The sequence below is a fragment of the Pelodiscus sinensis genome, chromosome 22 (assembly GCF_052426305.1).
Source record: "Pelodiscus sinensis isolate ZL-2025 chromosome 22, ASM5242630v1, whole genome shotgun sequence".
Lineage (NCBI taxonomy): Eukaryota > Metazoa > Chordata > Testudines > Trionychidae > Pelodiscus > Pelodiscus sinensis.
Genome location: NC_143073.1, coordinates 14,488,035 through 14,511,002, shown reverse-complemented (window position 1 = coordinate 14,511,002; position 22,968 = coordinate 14,488,035). Strand labels below are relative to the sequence as shown.

General features: G+C 47.9%; 1 protein-coding gene and 2 non-coding genes across 5 annotated transcripts; 2 read left to right on the top strand and 1 right to left on the bottom strand.

The window, feature by feature from the left end:
* The first annotated feature begins 707 nt into the window (after positions 1–707).
* Positions 708–10,127, top strand: LOC142819639 (transcription factor HES-7-like). 3 transcript variants are annotated; one of them, XM_075908009.2, is made up of 3 exons: positions 708–822; positions 1,274–1,369; positions 3,847–10,127. In XM_075908009.2, exons 1-3 carry the CDS (start codon positions 781–783, stop codon positions 4,492–4,494), a joined length of 786 nt encoding a protein of 261 aa, XP_075764124.1. In that variant the 5' UTR covers positions 708–780; the 3' UTR covers positions 4,495–10,127. The 3 variants fall into 3 exon arrangements, with proteins under 3 accessions (XP_075764124.1, XP_075764123.2, XP_075764125.2); XM_075908010.2 differs by lacking the exon at positions 708–822 and having other exon boundaries at positions 837–1,369; positions 3,847–3,934; positions 4,106–10,127; XM_075908008.2 differs by lacking the exon at positions 708–822 and having other exon boundaries at positions 836–1,369.
* A 4,467-nt stretch (positions 10,128–14,594) lies between these two features.
* TRNAQ-UUG (transfer RNA glutamine (anticodon UUG)) lies at positions 14,595–14,666 on the bottom strand. Its single transcript has one exon. It is a non-coding gene; the product is annotated as a tRNA-Gln (tRNA).
* Positions 14,667–18,994: 4,328 nt separating this feature from the next.
* TRNAQ-CUG (transfer RNA glutamine (anticodon CUG)) lies at positions 18,995–19,066 on the top strand. The gene has a single exon. It is a non-coding gene; the product is annotated as a tRNA-Gln (tRNA).
* The last annotated feature ends 3,902 nt before the right edge of the window (positions 19,067–22,968 follow it).

Here is a 22,968-nt window from a genome sequence, read left to right as displayed (position 1 = left end):
GATTTACTGACTCCCATCTCCGTGCAGCCAAAAAGCGCCTCCTGATGGCTGGGGCTGAACCCAACCAGTCGGCCCAGTCCGCCCAGCTTCCATAGGGGGCAGGAAACAGTTGAGCTCCTGGGTTGGGGGAGAAACCAATTTTCTTCGCCCCCCACTCCTTCATGCCTCTCCCGCTCCAGCTCCATACACCCCATCCTGCCCACCTCTCCCTCACGCATTCCTGCCCCCTCTCCACTTCCCTCCTCCTTTTGGCCTCCTTGTGACAGGCACTCCCCTGATCATTTTGGACCGACTTGGCGGGTCCCCTCTCGGCCACGGTTTCAGCGCCAGGCGCTTGGTCCCATGCGTCCGTGCCAGGCATCTGCGCCATGCGCTTGGCACCACCATGCGCCCGAGCCATGCGCTTGGCACCAGCAGGCTTCCGAGCCATGCGTTTAGGTGACAAAATGCTCCCCCTCCCCTCCCCTCCACTCCCTCCTCCAGGCCCCAGCTTTCAGCCCGGCCGCGGGGACGGGGACGGCCCGTGCCAAACTCGGGACCAATTTGCTCTTCACACCTCTGGGATCTTTAGCAGCTTGGAGCCAAAACACCAACCCCAAAGAGCAAAGGGTGGACGGGAGGGGGCAGGTGTCTGGGGCGGGCGATGGGGAAGGAGGGGGTCGGCCGGCTCGCTGGGCACCTGCGGGGGGGGGGGAGGTGTGTGGTGGGTTATAAAAGAGCGGCTGGCTAGGCGGCAGCGCCTTTGTTTCGCCCGGAGACGGAGCAGGGCGCAGGGCCAGGATGGTGACCAAAGGCGCCTCGGAGCCCGCCGCCCTGAGGAAGGTGCGCTGGGGCCCCGAGGGATGAGAGGCGCGTTGGGGATGCCCCGGGTCACAAAGGGCGGGGTGTGAGGCAGGCAGCAGGAACTGGGGGCGGCAGGGGGAGCTCCGGAATGGGGTATTCAGGGGAAGAGGGGAGTGAATCTCTGGGTTGGGGACAGTGGAGGGCAATTTTCGTATGGGGTAGTTGGTGGGCAGCGGGGGTGCAAAGAGGGAGCGAGGCGGGGGCACAGCTGGCTCGCTGGGTGCACGAGGGCCCAGGCGGGGAAGGGGGAGTTCGGGGGCTCCGGGCCATGGCGGGGATAAGTCCGGGAACTCCGGGCCCTGGCCGGGGGAGGGGGAGAGGAGACCGGAGACTCCGGGCCCTGGCTGGGTGGCGAGTCCGGGGGCTCCGGGCGCCCCAGCGCCGCGGGGGGCTGAGGGGCTTTGCGCCTCCCTTGCGCTCTCTCGGCCAGATGCTGAAGCCGCTGGCGGAGAAGCGCAGGCGAGAGAGAATCAACCGGAGCCTGGAGGAGCTGCGGGTGCTGCTGCTGGACCGGACCCGCCAGCAGGTCAGTGCGCCCGGCCGTGCGCCCCCGCCCTGCCTTCAGCCCCTGCCCCGCTCGATTCCCCCTCCGCGTGCCTCTGCCCTGCCCCGTGCCCCTGAGGCCCCACAGAGCCTCCTGCGCCCGCCTGAGCTTCTGCCCTGCCCCGAGTCCCTGCCCCGCTCTGCTCCCCCAGAGAACCCCCTGCCCCACCCAGAGCCTCCCACCCTGCCCCGAGCTCCCAATCACACAGCCCCTGGCCCTAGACACCTTCCACCCAAAGCCCCGCCGCCAGTCCCGGACAGCTGCCTTCACGCAGCCCCCTGGAAGCCCACTCTACCGAGCCCCCCAACCCTGACTCCAAGCACCCCAACCACAAACTACAATCCACACATGACCTGCCCAGGGACCCTGCTGCACCCAGACAACCACTAGCCCCCCCAGTTCTCCAGCTAGAGTCATCTCTGCCCCCAAACTCCTCCACATTTCAGGTAGACACTCCCAGACCTGAGACCTCTACCCCCTGCTTTGCTTTGTCCCACCCAGCACCTGGCCAAAGTCCCCAGCCCCCACCCAGACAAATCTGCCCCAGCCCCTACTCAGACACACTCTGCCTGAAGGCCCTACCTCCATGCCCATGCAGAACCCCTGACACCTTCCACCCTGAACCCCGAGGCTCCCACTGCAGGACCCCCCAGCTCCCTTCCCTGCAGAGCTCACCCCGAGCCCTCCAAACTCCTGCCCCCAGCCTCATTCGTGACCTGGACACCTGCTACCCTCCAGTGCCTCCAGGCGGAGGGGCTTGGGTGGCGTCTGTTTGGATTGGACAGGAGGTTTAGGGTGGGGTTACCTGGAGGGTTGGGACAGGGTTTGTCTGGATGGGACAAGGGGCTCCTACCCAGACAACTCCCCCTGACTCCCCCACCCTCCCAGATAGCTCCGCCCCAAGCTCCCCATCCCACGTAAAACAGATCCTGCCTGAAACCGCCCAGTCAGCCCTACCCTGAGCTCCATGTCCCACCCAAACAGACCTCACCTCAAACCTCAGCAGACAGGCCCACCCTGAGCCCGCGTCCACATGAAAGAGACCTGGCCCAAACCCTTCAGTGGGCCCTGCCCTGAGCCCAAACAGACCCCACCCTAAACTGCTCAGACAGCCCTGCCCAGAGCCCCCATCCCACCCAACTATATCCCACACCAAGCTCCTTAGTCAGCCCTGCCATGACCCCCTGTCTCAGTCAAACAGACCCTGCCCAATTCCCCCAGTCAACCCCACCCCAAGCTCCCTGTCCCACCCAAACAAACCCTGCCCCAAATCCCTCAGACAGCTCCACCTGGAGCTCCCGTCCCACCCAAATAGTCCTCACTTCAACCCCCCCAGTCAATTCTGTCCCAAGACTCTGCCCCAACCCCTCCAGACAGCCCTGCCTGAGTCCCCTGTCCCACCCAGATGCCACCTCACACCCCTCAGACAGCCTCAATTGGTGCGCCCTGTTCCACCCAAACAGACCCCACCCCAAACCCCTCAGACAGCCCTGCTTGGAACCCCCTGTTCCACTCAAACAGACCCCACCCCAAACCCCTCAGACAGCCCTGCTTGGAACCCCCTGTTCCACTCAAACAGACCCCACCCCAAACCCCTCAGACAGCCCCACTTGGAACCCCCTGTTCCACCCAAACAGACCCCACCCCAAACCCCTCAGACAGACCCACTTTGAACCCCCTGTTCCACCCAAACAGACCCCACCCCAAACCCCTCACACAGCCCGGCTTGGAACCCCCTGTTCCACCCAAACAGACCCTGCCCAAGCCCCTCAGACAGCCCCACTCGAATCCTCCATCCCACCCAAACTTTGCCTCAAACCCCTCAGACAGCCCCATCCCAAATCCCACCCAAACAGATCTCACCTCAAACCCCTGAGGCAGTTCCACCCTGAGCCCCCCTCCAAATCCAAACAGACGCCACCCCAACCTCCAGGACAGCTCCACCTAGTGCCTTCTTTCCCACCCAAGCTGACCCTGCCCCAAATACCCCAGCCAGCCCTGTCCTGAGTCCCCTGTCCCACCCAGACATATCTGCCCCAATCATCCCAGACAGCCCCACTCCAAGCCTATAAAGTACCACCCAAACAGACCCCACCCCATTCCTCCAGACAGCCCCACCCAAGCCCTCTGCCCCATCTGGACAGACCCTACACAGAGTCCCACCCCTCTGTCCTGCCCCATCCCCCATCCCACACAGATTCCACCCAAAACCCCCAGACAGCCCCACCCAGCATCATCTGTCCCACCCCCCACTCTATCCAGAGAGATCCCATCCAGAGCCCCCCAGATAACCCCAAACTAACACCTCTGCCTCACCCGGACCCCCCCAAGGCCCGCCAGCACCCCAAATCTGTCGCTCCCTCCCCCAGTGATGCCCTCCCACCTTCCCCAGCCCTTCTCCATCCCCTACCCCCCCACCCTGGTCACCTCAGCCCCGTCTGTGGCCTCTTGTGTTGCAGACGCTGCAGAACCGGAAAGTGGAGAAGGCTGAGATCCTGGAGCTTGCCGTGCGCTACCTGCGGGACTGGAGCACCCCCGCTGGGCGGGGTAGGGTACTGCAGCCAGCGGGCAGGCACCCTGTGTGTGTGTGTCCCAGACTCACTCCCCGCCCCCTTGCCCAGCACTGCCTGCCCCCTTCACTTTGGTGTGAGTGTGTCTCTGCCCCCCGCATGCACCGCACTTACCGCCCCCTCTCCCCTGCTGCTCCCCCTCCCCCAGGAGCTGACCCGGCCGGGGAGGCTGACCCCCTGCAACGCTGCTACCTGCTGGGCTTCCGGGAATGCCTGCTGCAGCTCTCCGCCTTCCTCCGCGACACCCAGCCCTGCGTGCAGGGCCGCCTGCTCGACACCCTGCACCTCTACCTGGCCACCAAGTGCCGCCAGGCACCGCCAGAGCCCAGCCCGCCGGAGCCCGCCTGCAGGCTCCAGCCTGGCCTCCCGCCGCAGCCTGTCTGCCCAGTCTCCCCCAGCCCTTCCTCGCCCCCAGAGCCCCGTCACCGACCCTTCAGTCGCCCTGTGGGCCCGGAGACGTCCCAGAGACACACGGACGAGGCAGCCGCTTTGAAAGGGGAGCCCCCACAGCTGGCCGTCTGGAGACCTTGGCCCTAGGCATAACAACGTAGACACTGTATATTGCTTTGTGTATAGCACTGATCCTTCTCTTCCCGCCCTGTATATAATATAAAGTTTATCTGTATTGCCAGCGCCATGCCAGTCCTCTGCCCCAGCAGGCCCCGTTTCCTGGCCTGTGCCAGGAGTACAGCTTTTCACTAGAGCTAGGGAGGAATTTTTTCATCCGTAACAATTTTTTTTTCTGGTGAAAAAGGCAGATTCGGTTACACTGAAATGCCTCGTAAATCCAGGGGCTACTGCTGAACTCTTTGTTTCAGGGGGTATTTGTGTGTGTGTGTGAATCTGAAAGCAGCAAAATGATTCTTTTTGCTGTTCTCGAAGTAAGAGGTTTTGATTTTTCCATCTTTTCTCTATGAAAGTTTCCTTTGATTTTATTTTTAAAAAACCCTTTCCCCATGTTTCAATTCTGGAAACTGCGAAATGTTTTGTTCTGATGTTTTGATTCTTCCATGACAGCCAACATTTCATTTTGAAAATATTTTACATTTTATTTCCAAAAAATAACCCTCTCCCCCAAGTGTTTAAATAGGGTTGAAAATTATAAATAGGGTGAAATGTTTAATTCTTGATTTTAAAAAATGAAATGTTTTGATTTTTCAAGGAGAATCAATTTTTGTTTGGAAAACTTCCTGTGATTTTATTTTTAAAATTCCTCCCCAATGTTTAAAGATGGTGAAAATTCTGAAAATAGCAAAAATATTTCATTTTGAGGTTTTTGAAACAAAACGTTTTGATTTATGGGACTTCTTTAAAAATTTCCTTTGATTTTTATTAAAAAGATTTTCTCCTTCAATGTATAAATAGGTTTCAAATTCTGAAGATGGCAGAATGTTTCCTTTGAAAGGAAATGTTTTGATTCTCTGGGTAGGGCTAACTTTTTATTTGGAAATTTCCTTTGAGTTTATGAAACAACCCCTCCATGTGTAAATAATTTCAAAATTCTGAAAATAGTGAAATGTTTCCTTTGAGATTAAATATTTTGATTTTTTTGAATTTTTATTGAGATATTTTCTTTGCATTTATGAAAAGAACCCCACTCCCATGTTTAAAAAAGGGCAGAATTCTGAAAATGGCAAAATGTTTTTTTTTCTGTTGTTTTTGAAAATGGTTTGGTTCATCAGCAAGAACCATCTTTTAATTTGGAAATGTTCTTAGATTTTGTTTTTTTTTAAAACAAATATCTCCTATGAATTTAAATAGGGTTGAAATTATACATATGGTGAGATGTTTAATCATGGCATTTTGGAAATGAAAACTTTAGATTTTTCAGTGAAAAACAACTTTTGTTTGAAAAATTTCCTTTGTTTTTTTAAAAATCCCCCTCCCCAATTTTTAAATGTGTCTACACAAGAGGTGGAGAAATGGCTTTAGTTAAATCTGAGCAAATTTGTTTGTGGACTCCGTCTCGGAGGTTTAAATATCACTGTGAGGACTTGGTGCGCACGCAACAGGGCAAACATAATTTTTTGTGCCTGGATCAAGTCTAAATGGACAAGATGGAATTATTATCTGAGCTGTACAGTGGGCATACTAGGGCACCTAGTAGAGTAACTTATCACTATTATACAAGGTCTACACTTAAATGTTAAGTCAACACAGCTACAGTGTGCTGGTATAGATGTGGCTAGCTTGAGGAAAGATTTCTTCTATAGCTCTTCTACTACTGTAGGAATTGTCTACACCATGACATTACAATGGCATAGCTGCAGTGTTGTGCTTGAGTCCCCATGGTGTAGACATGCCAAGGGACTCTTGGCGGACTTGACAATTGAACGCAGATTTTCAGAGCATCTTATCCTAGTTGCTTATATCACCGTATTGTGCTAGGTGCCGGAGAAACCTGGAACAAAAAGACGGTTCCGCAAAAAAACCATCTTTGGTGACTAGCCACAACTCACCAAGTCCAGATGGCCTCCCATCTAAGCAGTCCTAGATTCACAGGCGAAGATTTGCAAAAGTAAGTAGCAATTGCAGATAACTGACAACAGGACTGGATTTTCAGAAGGCACTTTCTGGAAATTAGGTTCTTTGGGCCATAAATCAAGTTAAGGCAATCAAACATTTAGTAACAATAGGAAAATGAAGGTGCCAAAAATCACCGGCTGCTTTTGAAAATCTTGATCTTGGATTTTAAGATGGTTTTGGCTGGAGTGAAGGGGAATTTACGGATTTTTCTGTTAGTTGGCCAAACTGAAAAACTGGGGGCAAATAATAATTTTGAGTTGACTGCTGACTGATTTAAAAAAAAATTAGCCAAACTTACTCAAAAAGAAACCAACCTGAAGTCATCCAAAACCTTTTGTTCACCTTGGTTCCTTTAGGAGTTTTAAAAAAACTTTACAACTTAATAAAATAGAAATTAAATGTGGAATGAAAAGTGGGTTTGATTGGAAATGTTTTGTTTGGTCCACAAAACAAACAAATGTTTTGAATCCCCCAACTGAAAAAAATCATTGAATTTATCACAAATTGCCAAAATGTTCCAGTTCACCCCAATCTCCATTTTTGTTTGTTTTTGTTTTTTGTTGGGAAAAAACTGTCATCTGAAGAATTCTGCCTTACTTAAATTCTGATTAGCTAGCTCTTTCCTGCTTGGTACTTGCCAGAGAATTCTAGCTCCTAGCTTCCACAAAAAGCTTGATATTTTTAAAGTTAAGCAATGAGTCCTGGAAAGTCTTGATTTCTTTAGGAATCTCAATTATTTTTTCAGGTAAGTAGTAAAAAGTTGAGAAACTGATGGGATTTGAACCCATAACCTTTGAATTGCTATTTTGTATTTTAAAAGGCTAGCCCTTGATGACAAAACCACCTCCTTTGTGCTTAAAATTTTCTTTTAATAGATACAGGCCTCTGGTATCTGCCTGTCTGGAATGGTGCTTTCTATCAGACTCTATTAAAAGCTCTGTGTTTTATAAACTATAATCTTGAATTCCATCTGTGTAAACCACTCACCAGTTGTGTGCTTTGTGGTAGGATGCCAAAGCACAAAGAAAATTGTCATGGTCTTATAGAAGAGAAATATTTCCCCTCCCTGTTATGTACAAAAAGGGAGAGCTGTGAGTGGTGTAGTTTTTGTACAGTTGTATGTTTGTGTCTTGTGCTGTTTGTGTGAGGAGCTAAGGGGTAACCAGAATTTCTGTTTTGTTAGAAATTCTGCAATTTCAGGGGAAAAAATTCATTACAAATTGGAACACACACTACAAATAGAAATTCCCCATTAAAAGAAATTTTTTGGGGGAAAAAAACTCTTTTTCTTTCCATCAGAATATTTCATATATCCCTGTGAATGAAATTTAAAATACAAGAGCATTTTGAAAGTTGCTTCAAAATAAAAAATCAAAACTTTTCCAGGTGGATGGTTAGCAAGACGCTTTCTTTAATTGTTTTGCCCACGCAAAATGTCATTGAAAAGGACAAGTCCCTATGCAATATTTAGCTTTTGATGAATTGGCTAGTCTTCTGGTGGCAAACTGGTAGGTTGAAATTGTTCCTACTTGCTTTCTATTTGTCTATGGGGCTACATCTAGACTGCAGGCTTTTTGCACAAGAAGCTTTTGTCGGAAGAGATCTTCCGCAAAAACTTCTTGTGCAAGAGCACGTCCACACTGCAAACGCGCATCAAAAAAGCAATGTGCTTTTGTGCAAGAGAACATCCAGACTGCATGGACCAGGCATGTCCAAAGTCCGGCCCACGGGCCAATTGCGGCCCGTGTTCCGATTTAATACGGCCCCCGCTTCCTCCCCCTCTCTTGGCTCCCCGGCGCTCTTTTGAACTGGCGCACCCAGCGCGCCGCTTCCGGCCGCGCCGCCGCCGCCGCCCATGGCCTCCGCGGTCCTAGAGCCTGCCCTGTAGGGCACGTCCGCAGCCCCACTCGGCTGCGGGTTCGCCCTGCCCCCGAGCCGCCGTGAGGCCGGCGTGCCCTGCGCTCTCCGCCCGCCTCCGACCCTGCGGGCCCTCCGCCTTGGGGCTGAGAGTGCGGGGACGGCCCTCACATATGTTCACTTCTTCAAATCTGGCCCTCTTTGAAAAAAGTTTGGACACCCCTGGCATGGTCGCTTTCTTGAAAGTAAGCTCTGATTGCTATGCACAGAATGGCCACCAGGGCACCTGTGCTTTTTCCTTTTTCCTCTTTTTGCACAAAACCCCCCTCTTCCCCGTCCACATACACCTTTTTGCGAAAGAACTCTTTCGCGAAAATGCTTCTTCCTCATAGAAAGAGGAATACCAATTGCGCAAAAACCCGTCTGTTCTTTTGATTCTCTTGTGCAAAAAAGTGCTTGAGGTGTGGACACTGTAGTGTAGACATAGTCTGGGTTTCTCTCCATACAGCTGTGACTATCTCTCTATATTTGAATGTGTGTGTGCATCTCCCTGGATTTGTGTGTGAGCTTTGAACCTGCCTTGAGCCCAGTGTGGGAAAACAGTGCCCTATGTGGAAAGCTAATCCCACCACTGACACCAGCAGAACTCAGCTACATGGTGCCCATCTGACTTTGTGCAGGCTCAGCGCTTTGCTGGGTTCCTGCTTCACCCCATCAGTCCAGGGATGCTTGCACCCAGAAGGGACCTGCAGTGACACACAGCAGGACAGAGTTGGGTTTACTAGTCAGCTGAAAGCGGGAAGTCCTTAGGGTAACTTGGAGGAAACAAGGTTAAGACATCAGCTGCCTTGGCCCATCTCTGTCAGTCCCAGGTGAAGGCCAGCTCTTAACATCCTCTTGGTCCACCACTGTCCCTTTTCCATTGAGTTCATGTGTTCCACCTGTCCGTGTTTCCCATCCTTAGATGTTAATCAAGCCATACGTGGGGTGCCAGTTGTCTGTCCAGATGGTCCACTGGTCAGTTACGGCCTCATTTATCCCACTCCAGCCAGTTCCGAGACCCCCAACACCTCCTGTCTCTTGCAAAAGCAGGTTTCACCCCATGGCGAACCAGTCCTAGGCCTGGTGCACCCTCCTTGCCAGCATAGTTTCGCCAACCTAAGTAAACAGCACTAGGAAATCTACCCTGGACATAGCTAGGTGGATTACTACACTGACGGGAGAGTTGGTTAGAGTGACCAGATAGCAAGTGTGAAAAGTTGGGACTGGGATGGGGGGGTGATAGGTGCCTATATAAGAAAAAGCCCTGAATATCATCAGGACTGTCCCTATGAAATCCTGTCCCTTAAACTGCAGGAAGGGAGGTTTAGATTGGATATTAAGAAAAGCTTCCTACCTGTCAAGTTGGTTTAACACTAGAATAAATTGCCGAGGGAGGGTGTGGAATCTCCATCACTGGAGATATTTAAGAGCAGTTAGACACACACCTATCAGGGATGATCTCGAGGTTGTGCTTGGTCCTGCAGTGAGGACAGGGGACTGGACTTGATAACCTCTCAAGGTGCCTTCCAGTTGTAGTATTCTATGATTCTATGAAATTGGGACAGCTGATCATCTTAGTGTAGATAGCTGGGCTGTTGTGTGTTTTAAATGTAGACAACACTTCATCAAGTAAGTCCCTGATAGGCATATCCTTTACAGAAGCCCATGGAAAATTCCTACTTTGTCATATGCTGGTGAAAGCACAAACTCCAGCTATGATTGGTGAGAGGGCTCACTTGGGCTACGTCTACCAACTGTTTTTGCACAAAACCCGCAGAGCATCCACATCTCAAGTGTGTTTTTGCGCAAGTAAATTTACAGTAAATCAACAGAACAGAGGGGTTTTTGCAGTGTAGGTATTCCTCTTTCTATGAGGAATAACTCCTTTTTGTGCAAGAGTTCTTGTGCGAAAAGGTGTGTGTTGACGGGCAACAGGGGGGTTTTGTGCAAAAAGAGCCAATTGAAAAAAGCACAGGTGCTCTGGTGGCTATTCTGTGAATAGCAATCAGAGCTTTCTTTCAAGAGAGCATCGATGCAGTCTGCTTTTGTAGTGTGGACGCGCTCTTGCACAAGAAGTTTTTGTGAAAGATCTCTCGAGGAAGAAGGGATCTTGCGCAAAAGGGGGGTTTTGTGCAAAAAGGTGCCATCTATACACAACACTTTTTTGCACAAAAACTTCTTTCACAAAAAGGCTCGGAAGAGAATATGCAAATGAGAGTGCAACATATGCAAATGAGCGCTCCATTTGCATTTCCTCTCCCTAAAAAAGTTTGTAGTGTAGCCGTAGCCCAGGTGTGTGGGTTACATGTTTGTTTGTGTTATTGTTCATCATGTAGTTTGTATAATTAATGCTTCATTTGCTAATAAAAATAATTGGTAAAAACTTGTCAAAAGTCTTTCTCTTGCTCCTCTGCACTCACCTCTCTTGGGATCCAGGGGGGGAGGGGAAGGAGGGGAAATCAGAAAAAACCTGTGAAATTTCAGCCCAAAAGAACATAGTGGGTCAGAACCCTGTCTTCTGACATTAGCCAATGCTAGGTGCTGCAGAAGGGATGAACAGAAGAGGAAATCTTAAAGCAATCCCTCTCCAGTCACCCATTCCCAGCCTCTGACAAACAGAGGCTAGGGACACCTTCCCTGCCCATCCTGGCTAATAGCCATGAATGGACCTAACCTCCATGAATTTATCTAGTTCTTTTTTTTAACCCTGTTATCATCTTGGCATTCACATCTTTTGGCAGGCAGTTCCACAGGTTGACTGTGCATTGTGTAAAGAACTTCTCCCTTTTGTTTGTTTTAAACCTACTACTTATTAATTTCATTTGGAGACCACCAAGTTCTTGTGTTATGGAAACAAATAAATAACTTTTCCTTATTCACTTTCTTCTCACCAGGCATAATTTTATAGAACTCAGGGTATGTTTACACTGCAAGGCTATTTCGGGATAGCAGAGGTACCCTGAAATAGCTACCCTGCGTCCAAGGAACACGCCCATTATTTTGAATTTTTTTTCAAAAAAACAGATGTGTTATTTTGCGATCCCTGTAAACCTCATTGCAGGAGGAATAAGGGATGGCTTGAAATAGTGCTTTATTTTGAAATTTGTCACTGTGTAGATGCGCCAAATTTGGAAATAGCCTGTTTCAAAATAAAATCAAAATAAGATATGCAATTTGTGTAGCACAAACTGTGTATCTTATTTCGATTTTAGAGTGCAGTGGAGACGTTCCCTCAGTCACATCCCCCCCCCTTAGTCATCGCTTTTCCGAGCTGAAAAGTCCCAGACTTATTAACCTCTCCTCATATGGCAGCTGTTCCATGCTCTTAGTCATTTGCGTTGCCCTTTTCGGAACTTTTTCCAATGCCAAGATATATTTTTGAGATGTGGCAACCACATCTGTTCAAGATGAGGGTGTACCATGGATTCATACAGAGGCAATAAGATAGAGATTAAGACAGAGACTATATCTTTTTAAACGCTTCCTAATATTCTGTCTCCTTTTTTGACTGCCACTGCACATTGAGTGGACGTTTTCAGAGAACTATCCATAGTGACTCCAAGATCTCTCTCTTGAGTGGTAACAGACAATTTATTCCCCATCATTCTGTACGTATAGTTGGAATTACGTTTTCCAATGTGCATTGCTTTGCATTTATCAACATTAAAATTCATCTGCCATTTTGTTGCTCCGTCACCTTGTTTGTGTGTCATTGCATGTGTGGGTCAATACATTGGCATGAGAGTCTGCATGCACATGTATGAATGCATGCATGTGTCATTGCATGTTGCATGTGTTTGCATGGGCATGTTCGTGCAGGTGCATGCTTGGGGGCTTTTTTTCCTAAAGGGGCTGAAAGGGAAATCTGATTCACTCAGCTAGTCCTGCTGTTGTTGTATGAGTCATGCCGGGCGTCCTGCCTGCCAAATAGAGTGATGGGGCCTGGTGGGGAGGCCATGTGGAGGTCTACAAACCCCCAACCTCATGTGTGACTGTCATGGATTCAGAGGTTGGGCCCTCTATCTCGGAGCTTGCAATATCTCTTGCTATGCCTTCTCTTGCTGGCGCTGGGCCCACACACACGGAGGGAGCAGCACCACCCTGATCTCTAGACTGGAGTTACTCTGAGCCAGTGAAAGCAGAAGAGTTTGAGTGTCTGAACACACAGGAGGCTTTCAAGCCAAGCATCCCTTAGCTGCTCTTTCATTTCCCAGTCCAGAAGCCTCTTCCTTCCAGTCGAGCATCATTTATCACTTTCCCATGAGCCCTTCCTCTGTCCTCAGTCCCAGGTAAATCAGCCAGCTGGGACCTTCATCTTCTGTCCTTTGTTCCCCACTGGCTGGGGTTTTCCTCTTTTCTTTGTAGAGGAACACTTCCAAGCTGAGGTGGGCTTCTCAGTCACCAGTCGCTATGCCCCCTCTCCGTCCCCCACCTCCAGGCTCTTGTCCGGGCTCCCAGTTGCTAGGCAAGGTCACCACCGAAGTACCAGAGGTAACCCGAAATAGCTGCCCTGCATCCAGAGAACGCATCTGCTATTTCAAAATAATTTTCGAAATAACGGACACGCTATTTCGGCATCCCTGTAAACCTCGTTCCATGAGGAATAAAGGATATCTCGAAATAGTGCTTTATTTTGAAATTTGGCACTGTGTAGATGCCCCAAATTTCAAAATAGCCTATTTTGAAATAAAACCAAAATAAGATAATCAAATTGCATATCTTATTTTGATTTTAGCATGCAGTCTAGATGTACCCTCACTCTCTCTATTTATATCTAGCAGCTATCTCTTCAGTGGGGCATCTGTACACACGGGCTGTGTCTAGACTGGCCAGTTTTTCCGGAAAAACTTGCCAGCTGTCTACACTGGCCGCTTGAATTGCTGCAAAAGCACTGACGATCTCATGTAAGATTGTCAGTGTTCTTGCGGAAATACTATGCTGCTCCCATTTGGGCAAAAGTCCTTTTGCGCAAAAGGGCCAGTGTAGACAGCCCAGATTTGTTTTTCGCAAAAAAGCCCCGATCGTGAAAATGGCGATCGGGGCTTTTTTGCGGAAAAGCATCTGTGCAATCTAGATGCTCTGTTCCGAAAATGCTTTTAACGGAAAACTTTTCCATTAAAAGCATTTCTGGAAAATCATGCCAGTCTAGATGTAGCCACGCTGTATTTGTGGCTCCGGGTAACTGCCCCACTGGCCTATGTGTTACCAATTCACCTCTATGAAGCCTCTGGACAGTAGGTACAGGAGTTGTAGGGCTGTAACAGGGTGCAACTCCTCACCCCGGTGCCTCCTGCTGGGCACTAAGGGAAATAGCTCAGTTCAGCCCTGGAGTGCTTCCTTCGGGCCAGTGTCATATCTACTGTATCCTGTTTGGCTATGTCTACATTGCAAGGTTTTTGCGCAAAAACCCATGGAACGTCCACACCTCAAATGTGCTTTTGTGCAAGTAAATGACCAGTAAAATGGCAGAAGGGAGGGCTTTTTCTGGTGTAGGTAAACCTTTTACAAGGCATAACTCCTTTTTGCGCTACAGCTATTGCGCAAAAAGGCAAGTGTGGATGCTTCAGAGGGGTTTCTTGCACAAGAAACCCCTATGGGAAAAAGCACAGGTGCTTTGTGGACGCAGTGTGGACGCTCTCTTGTGCAAAGGCACATGGCTTTTGCGATGCGCTTTGAGGTGTGGATGTGCTCTTGTGCAAGACGTTTTTGCGCAAAGACTCTTGTGCAAGAAGCCTTCAGTGTAGATGTAGCCTTTATGTCGAATGGTTCTGCCACCTTTTATTAGGCCCCACGTCCTTTCCAGTTTGTGGTGCCCTCCCCTCTGGGTAGTGCCCTGCCCCTCCCCCTCAGGAACCCACAACCCCTTATACCCACCTTGCCTGAGTGACCCACTGCCAGTCTTCATCTAGCTTCTGCTCCTTGCAGGGGCAAACTACCGTCTGAAATGACAACGAGGAGTTAGGGTTGCCAGGTATCCGGTATTTACCCGGACAATCCAGTATTTACCCGGACAGTCCGGTATTTTCGCCTCCTGTCCAGTTAAAAAATTCAGAGAATACTGGACACCTAAGATGTCTGGCATTTTCTGATTTTTTCCCTGGTCAGGAGATAAAAACGGCAGGCACCTGGCAACCCTAGACACATTCAGGTAATTGGGCAAGATGGGAAATATCAAAGGGGGAAAAGGAGTCAACATCATTATAGAAGAATTTTGGTTCTACTGAGATTTGAACTCAGATCACTGGATTCAAAGTCCAGAGTGCTAACCATTACACCATAGAACCTCTCCTTAAAGTCTGGTTTGAAGAATCGCCTACAAAGGTGAGTTCGTCCCAGGTTTTGTGGGGGCCAAATTTGGCACTGGGAACCTACTCTGGTGCCATTAATTCTGTGTGCAGTTCAGGACATCCTGTTTTAAAGAAGCCCTATTAGAACTTGAAAACGTCCAGAGAAGGTCCATGAGATCTTGCATGATCTAAAAATAAAAAAGGAGTCATATTTAATATGGAAAGTAGGACAAATTACAAAAGATGAATATAGGCAAACAACACAGGAATTCAGGGGCAAGATTAGAAAGGCAAAGGCACAAAATGAGCTCAAACTAGCTACGGGAATAAAGGGAAAAAAGAAGACTTTTTATAAATACATTAGAAGCAAGAGGAAGACCAAGGACAGGGTAGGCCCACTGGTCAGTGAGGCGGGAGAAACAGTAACAGGAAACTTGGAAATGGCAGAGATGCTTAATGACTTCTTTGTTTCGGTCTTCACCGGGAAGTCTGAAGGAACGCCTAACATAGTGAATGCAGGTGGGAAGGGGGTAGGTTTAGAAGATAAAATAAAAAAAGAACAAGTTAAAAATCACCTAGAAAAGTTAGATGCCTGCAAGTCATCAGGGCCTGATGAAATGCATCCTAGAATACTCAAGGAGCTGATAGAGGTATCTGAGCCTCTATCTATCATCTTTGGAAAATCATGGACACAGGAGAGATTCCAGAAGACTGAAAAAGGGCAAATATAGTGCCCATCTATAAAAAGGGAAACAAGAACAACCCAGGAAACCACAGACCAGTTAGTTTAACTTCTGTGTCAGGGAAGATAATGGAGCAATTAATTAAGGAAATCATCTGTAAACACTTGGAAGGTGGCAAGGTGATAGGGAACAGCCAGCATGGATTTGTAAAGAACAAATCATATCAAACCAATCTGATAGCTTTCTTTGATAGGATAACGAGTCTTGTGGATAAGGGAGAAGCAGTGGATGTGGTATACCTAGACTTTAGTAAGGCGTTTGATATGGTCTCACATGATATTCTTATCAATAAACTAGGCAAATACAACTTAGATGGGGCTACTATAAGGTGGGTGTATAACTGGCTGGATAACCATACTCAGAGAGTAGTTATTAATGGTTCACAATCCTGCTGGAAAGGTATAACAAGTGGGGTTCCGCAGGGGTCTGTTTTGGGACCGGCTCTGTTCAATATCTTCATCAACGATTTAGATATTGGCATAGAAAGTACGCTTATTAAGTTTGCAGATTATACCAAGCTGAGAGGGGTTGCGACTGCTTTGGAGGATAGGGTCATAATTCAAAACGATCTGGACAAATTGGAGAAATGGTCTGAGGTAAACAGGATGAAGTTTAATAAAGACAAATGCAAAGTGCTCCACTTAGGAAGGAACAATCAGTTTCACACATACAAAATGGGAAGCGACTGTCTAGGAAGAAGTACGGCAGAAAGGGATCTAGGGCCTCTGAGTATAGTGGACCACAAGCTGAATATGAGTCAGCAGTGTGATGCTGTTGCAAATGTAAGCGGGGGAATGGTCCCGCTTTTGTGGGGAACTTTCCTGGCTTCTATACCACCCTGGTGAAATGGACCAGTGAAAGGATCTGAGTCCCCGCTCCCACTTCCTTTACCCCATGGCTTCCTGATCCTGAGGGCTCCCCCTCCACTCTCCTGAGTAGCAGAGCTCTCGAAATCCCAACAAAGCTGGGCCCAGGTTTCCTGGGGCTTAATCCCCGACCTTGTAGTCACTAGGGGCAGGAGTTAGGGTGTCCCCACTCCGAGGTGCTCTCTTTACACTGCAGGCTTTCTTGGCCCAGTGGTCACTTCATAAGGTTCAAAGCAAATACAATTTATTAAACATCAACTGATTAAAGAGAAAAGAATAAGAAAAAATGAGAATGGTTAAATGAGAACACACAGCCCTGCTCTGTAGCACAGGGACATCAAAACAGCAGCCTGCAGAGTGTAAGGACAGTTCACAGTCTCTTCCTTAGAGGCCCCTTCGAGGCCCTGGATGTGCTGCAGGGGGGCTGCCGGCTGGACACGCTTGCTCTGGCCGTGACCACACAGCCTCAATCTCTAAGTGGCCCGACCCCTCTCCCAGTCCAGAGCCTCTCCCCACACTTTGCAGGTCCCAGCTGCTCACCACATCCAGCTGCAGGCTGTGCTGCTTGGCCTGTCTCTAGCTCCTTGCATTGCTTCTCTGTTCCTTTTGGCTCTCTGAGCACTGCCAGTCTGCTGCTCAACACAGGGTCTGCGCTCCTTGAGCTGTGTGTGTCTGGCTCTGTTGCTGCAAGACTTCTTCGGCACACAGCTTGCACTGCTCTTAGCTGTCTCTCAGCTCTCTCCTTGCTCAGAGAGACCCTGAACAATCCCAGCTCACAGGGAGGACGGGTCCTGGCCTCTTGCTTTTCTCACTGGCCTGTCCAACTTGTCAATCAGGCTGAGCTAGAGTGTTGGCTGCTTTCCATTGTCTCTTGGGTCTGTCAGTCTCATGGACCCTTCCCCTTTTGATACTGGGAGCTGGCAAGCCAAAAAACTCCCACAGAGTTTAAGTAAGGGGCTAACAGTCCCCTTACACAAATAAAGCAAACATGATTCTGGGATGCATTAACAGGTGGGTTGTGAGCAAGACATGAGACGTCATCCTTCCGCTCTACTCTGCACTGGTTAGGCCTCAGTTGGAGTATTGTGTCCAGTTCTGGGCACCGCATTTCAAGAAAGATGTGGAGAAATTGGAGAGGGTCCAGAGAAGAGCAACAAGAATGATTAAAGGTCTAGAGAACATGACCTATGAAGGAAGGCTGCAAGAACTGGGTTTGTTTAGTTTAGAAAAGAGAAGATTAAGGAGGGACATGATAGCCGTTTTCAGGTATCTAAAAGGGTGTCGTAAGGAGGAGGGAGAAAACTTGTTCATCTTGGCCTCTGAGGATAGAACAAGAAGCAATGGGCTTAAACTGCAGCAAGGGAGGTTTAGGCTGGACATTAGGAAAAAGTTCCTAACTGTCGAGGTAGTCAAACACTGGAATAAATTGCCCAGGGAGGTTGTGGAATCTCCATCTGTGGAGATATTTAAGAGCAGGTTAGATAAATGTCTATCAGGGATGGTCTAGACAGTATTTGGTCCTGTCATGAGGGCAGGGGACTGGACTCGATGACCTCTCGAGGTCCCTTCCAGTCCTAGTATTCTATGATTCTAAGGCCTGCAACAATGGTTAAAGGCACGGAAGAGTAGTGTGGACAATGTACCTAAGGAAGTGCTACTTACTCCTTCCCACAACAAGAGAATTAGAGGTGACCCATTGAAATGAAATGACTGCAGGTTTAAAACACACACAAGGAAGCAGGTCGTCACTCAGTGCATAGTCAGCCTTTGGAACTCCTCTCCAAAGGATGTTGTAAAGGCTAAAAGTACAACAGGTTGGGGGGAAAAAAGAGCTAGATAAATTCATGGAAGACAGGTCCATCAATGGCTGTTAGCCAAGATGGGGTCCCTGGACTGTTTGCCAGAAGCTGTGATAGGGCAAAAGGGGAGGGCTTACTTGATGCTTCCCTGGTCTGTTCATTCCCTCTGTGGCACCTAGCTTTGGCTACCGCTGGAAGACAGGAGAAGAGGGTAGAGAGCTTGACAGTCTGGCTGCTCTTATGAGATTTCCTGGCACAAACAACACAAACCTAAAAAACAACAAATAGTCTAGTAGCAGTGGTTCCCAAACTTTTCGGCAGCACGCCCCCTTTTTGATTTTTGAGAAGCCCTCACGCCTTCCCACCCCAGCAAAACCTGTTGAGCAAAAAAAAAAAAAAAGGAACTGATCAGGGCCAAATAACAAAAATAGCAAAACTTGGAGGGGGGGGGGGAGTTTGACTGGGGGTGGCCGGGTCGCTTCGTGCCCCCCCCCGAATTTCTTCACCCCTCCACAGTGGGGCACCCCCCCTTTGGAAACCCAATATCATGAGCTTTCGTGGGTACAACCCAAACCTAGAAACAGCACTGGATTCAAATTCAGTAAAATTGCACATACACATAAAATGGGAAATGACTGCCTAGGAAGGAGTGCTGCGGAAAGGGCTCTAGCATAGGTGGCAAGTTATATGGGCCCATGGTGTCTAGGAATATTCCTGGCTAGGCTGGGCTCCATCAAAACCCACCACCCTCCTGTCCCTTGCTATCCCTTATGCTCCCCTTGTGTATTCTTGAGCCCTGACTCTGCCCCAGGGCAATTTAGCATCTCCTCTGTCAAAACTACACAGAAAACTGGAGGGTGAAGAACACCCTGGCAGGTGCAGTCATTACAAGTGTTTTGGAAACCTTCTAGATATCTGGTTCTATGGTGTAATGGTTAGCACTCTGGACTCTGAATCCAGTGATCTGAGTTCAAATCTCAGTAGAACCTTGTGACTATCAATTTTTGGAGCATTTTCCATATTTCCTGGCCTTTGGTACAAACTATTCTTTGTTTCACAGAAAGAATTTTACTTCCACGAGTCATTGACTTGGCTCTGAAGTTTGCAGCCTTGTGATTCTGTTCACTTTCATTTTCTCTCCTGTTTTCATTTCCTTTTGTCTTTTTGTCTCATTTTGGGACAGCAACAACCAGTTTTCTCAGTTATAAACAATGGGGCCTACCTCCTAAAGCAGGGATGGTCAACCAGTTAGGGTATGTGTAAGCGGGGGAATGGTCCTGCTATTGTGGGGAACTTTCCTGGCTTCTATACTACCCCGGTGAATGGACCAGTGAAAGGATCTGAGTCCCCGCTCCCACTTCTTTTACCCAAAGGTTTCCCGGACCCTGAGGGCTCCCCTTCCACTCTCCTGAGTAGCAGAGTCCTCGAAATCCCAACAAGGCTGGGCCCAGGTTTCCTGGGGCTTAATCCCTGACCTTGTAGTCACTTGGGGCAGGAGGAGGGTGTCGCCACTCCAGGGTGCTCTCTTCACACTGCATGCTTTCTTGACCCAGTGATCATTTCATACAGTTCAAAGCAAATACAATTTATTAATCAACAACTGATTAAAAAGAAAAGAATAAGAAAACATGAGAAAGGTTAAATGAGAACACACAGCCCTGCTCTGTAGCACGGGGACATCACAAACAGCAGAGTGTAAGGACAGTTCACAGTCTGTTCCTTATAGGTCTCAGGGCTCTCTCAGGCCCTGGCTGGGCTGCAGGGGGGCTGCAGGTTGGACACGCTTGCTCTGGCAGTGACCACACAGCCTCAGGCTCTAGGTGGCAGGACCCCCTCCCAGTTGGAGTTACAATCCCTCTCCAAGTCTGGCCTGCAGAGCCTCTTGGCTGGTGGCGTGTCCCTGCCCAGAGTCTTTTTTCCCCCTTTTGCTAGTCCTAGCTGCTCACCACACCCAGCTGCAGACTGTGCTGCTTTGCCAGACTCCAGCTCCTTGTGTTGCTTCTCTGACCCCTTTGGCTCTCTGGTCACTGCAGGTCTGTTGCTCAGCACAGGGTCTGCGCTCCTTGGGCTGTGTGTGGGGCTCTGTCAGTGCAGGTCTGCTGCTCAGCGCAGATTACACTCCTTGGGCTATGTGTGCCTGGCTCTGACACTGCAGGTCTGTCTCTCCTCACAGCTTGCTTTTCCTGCTGCTCTTCTCAGCTCTCTCTCCTTTTCTCCCAAAGACCCAGAAAATCCCAGCTCACCTGGAGGAGCTCACCTGGAGGAGCCTCTTCCCATTGTCCCTGGGGTCTGTCAGTCTTAGGGGCCCTGATTTCTCATGGACTCTTCCCTTTTTGGTACTGGGAGCTGGCCAACCAAAAACTCCCACTGAGTTTTAGTAAGCGGCTAACAGTCCCCTTACATATGTCTACACTACAGAGTTTTATCAGAAAATGACTGTTTTTCTGACAAAACATGAGTTATGTCCACACTGCAGTCGTGTTCTTCCGAAAGTAAATGGAAAGAACAGGGTTTTTTACTGATGTTGGTAATTAGGGTTGCCAGATGGTTTCAACAAAAATACTGGACACACTTGACATTACATCACAATCTACATTACATCTTATTTAGAAAATACCAGACATTTATATATTCTCATTTATATTTTCTCAATTTGTTTCTCAAACAGAAAGCTCAAATACTGGACTGTCCGGTTCAAAACCGGGCACCTGGCAACCCTACTGGTAATCCTCTTTCTACAAGGAAGAAGCCTTTTTCCAAAAGAGCTCTTTTGGAAAAAGGTGTGTGTGGACAAGGAAGAGGGAGTTCTTTCAAAAGAAGAGGAAAGGGGAGAAAGCACAGGTGCCCCGGTGGCCACTCCATGCATAGTAATCACAGCTTACATGTGAGAGAGCGACCATTCAGTGTGGACACTATCTTTCGAAAAAGCAGATTGCTTTTTCAATGTGCTTTTGTGTGTGGACGCTCTCTTTCAGAAGAAGTTTTTTTGGAAGATCTCTTCCAAAAAAAGGTTCTTCTGAAAGATCTATCTATCTATCTATCTATCTATCTATCTATCTATCTAGATAGATAGATAGATAGATAGATAGGCAGGCTGTTACATCCTTTTTCAGTAAAGGGATGTAAATTAGACATGTCAATATTGCAAATGAAGCCAGGATTTTTTGCAGAGTACAGGATCTTTCGAAAAAGGGTTTTATTTGCAAAAGATTCCCCTCTAAACTGTCGGGGGGTTTTCAAAAAAGCTCTGTTTTGAAAAAAAGCGGCAGCCACCATTATGCAAATGAAGTGCCGGATATTTAAATCCCGGCTTCGTTTGCAATATCGATGTGCCTAATTTACAACCCTTTACCGAAAAACGGATGTAGTCTAGACACAGCCACAGACAGATAGATAGATAGTACCCAAAATGTAGTGATAAAAATAACATTCAGGACATTTTGGACAAAAACAATAAAAAAGTCTCTAGCTACTTAAAAAAATCACAGACAATCCATACATCTTCAGAGAACTTGACAAGGAACAAACATGAAATAAAAAAAAATCCCTTTTAAAATACAGTAATATTCTCTCACTAAAAATAAGCATCCCCACCATGTCTTTTAAATTTAACACTACTGCCATATTATGTCCTGTGAGTTTTTGAAAATTAAACTGAACTGAGAAGTAAATTAAAAGTGTCTGTTTCACTCCAGCTTGTTGATCTATGGTGTGGTTTCCTCGGTTTTTTTACTTATGAAGATTATGGCTTTTTGATAGTTCCAAAAATTCAGGTCTGTCCCAGACTGCAAATATGAGCGGTTCAAAAACAATAAGGGAGAGACTCATATCTCAGAATAATTGCTTCAGCCTGGCAAACAATAGCCTTTGCATTTTCTTTAAAGAAACACAGTGTAAACCAGGCACATGCTGATTCTTTTTTTGCCCTGGAATTTAAATATGACATTTGTGTCAGCTGCCTTATTCTGCATCCATGAAGACTTTGAGTTTAAGGTGCTTCAGCTCCCAACCCCCCAGAGTCAGGAACCAACAGCCCCTCACACTCTAAGCCAATGCCTGGGTCTCACCAGAGCCGCCACCACCACAGCCACACGCTTCTCCCTCTGGGTGCTAGGTGCATGCACAGAGTGGCCGTGAGCAGTCCAGGTGCGCGACTCCAAACTAGCAAGAGCCTAATTTCTTTGAGCAGAGCTGCAAGCAGCTCAAGAGCTGCGGGTTGGCCACCCCGTCCTAAAGTGATTAATACAGCAGAAATAAAAAGATCCCATCCAAAACAGATAGGTGGAAACAAAGAAAGAAAGAAAATGAAATGACAGATTATATGTCGATAGATGGATTAGACATTATTAGAAAAAGGTGGTTAGCTACATAGATTGATCAATGCCATCAGAAATAGATAGATATAAGCCACGAAAGAAAAAAAGGTAGTGAAGACAAATTATACGTGATCAGTAGAATTGATGTCTTTAGATACAAAGATGGATAGATACTATCTGAATTAGGTATATGGCAAGGGTATTTTGAAAGAAGTTATTTCGGAATAATAATTCCCAAAATAACTATTTCAAAATAGCATGTCCAGACTACAGGGAAGCCTCAAAATTAGTCTGAGGCCGTCTCCTCTAATACAGTCTCCAGATTAGCCACTCAATTGACTCTTACAATAAGCAATTTCCTCCTTCCTTGTCTCTTCCTTGTCCCCTTGCCTCCACCTTCTGTTCAATGTAGCTGATTTGTTAGTTTGTCATTTGTTTACTTTTTTCATTGTATCTCTCTGTTTTATAATGGTCATGCCAATTCACTTTCAGAATATGATTTGAAGAAATGGGTCTTCCGCATGAAAGCTCATCACCTAATAAACTATCTTGTTAGTCTTTAAAGTTCTACATGA

Bases quoted from the DNA above. Each gene is read 5' to 3' on its own strand.
- LOC142819639 (XM_075908008.2), top strand. From the start codon at position 932: ATGGGGTATTCAGGGGAAGAGGGGAGTGAATCTCTGGGTTGGGGACAG. The intron at 1,370-3,846 runs GTCAGTGCGCCC...CTTGTGTTGCAG, and splicing joins TGGACCGGACCCGCCAGCAG to ACGCTGCAGAACCGGAAAGT.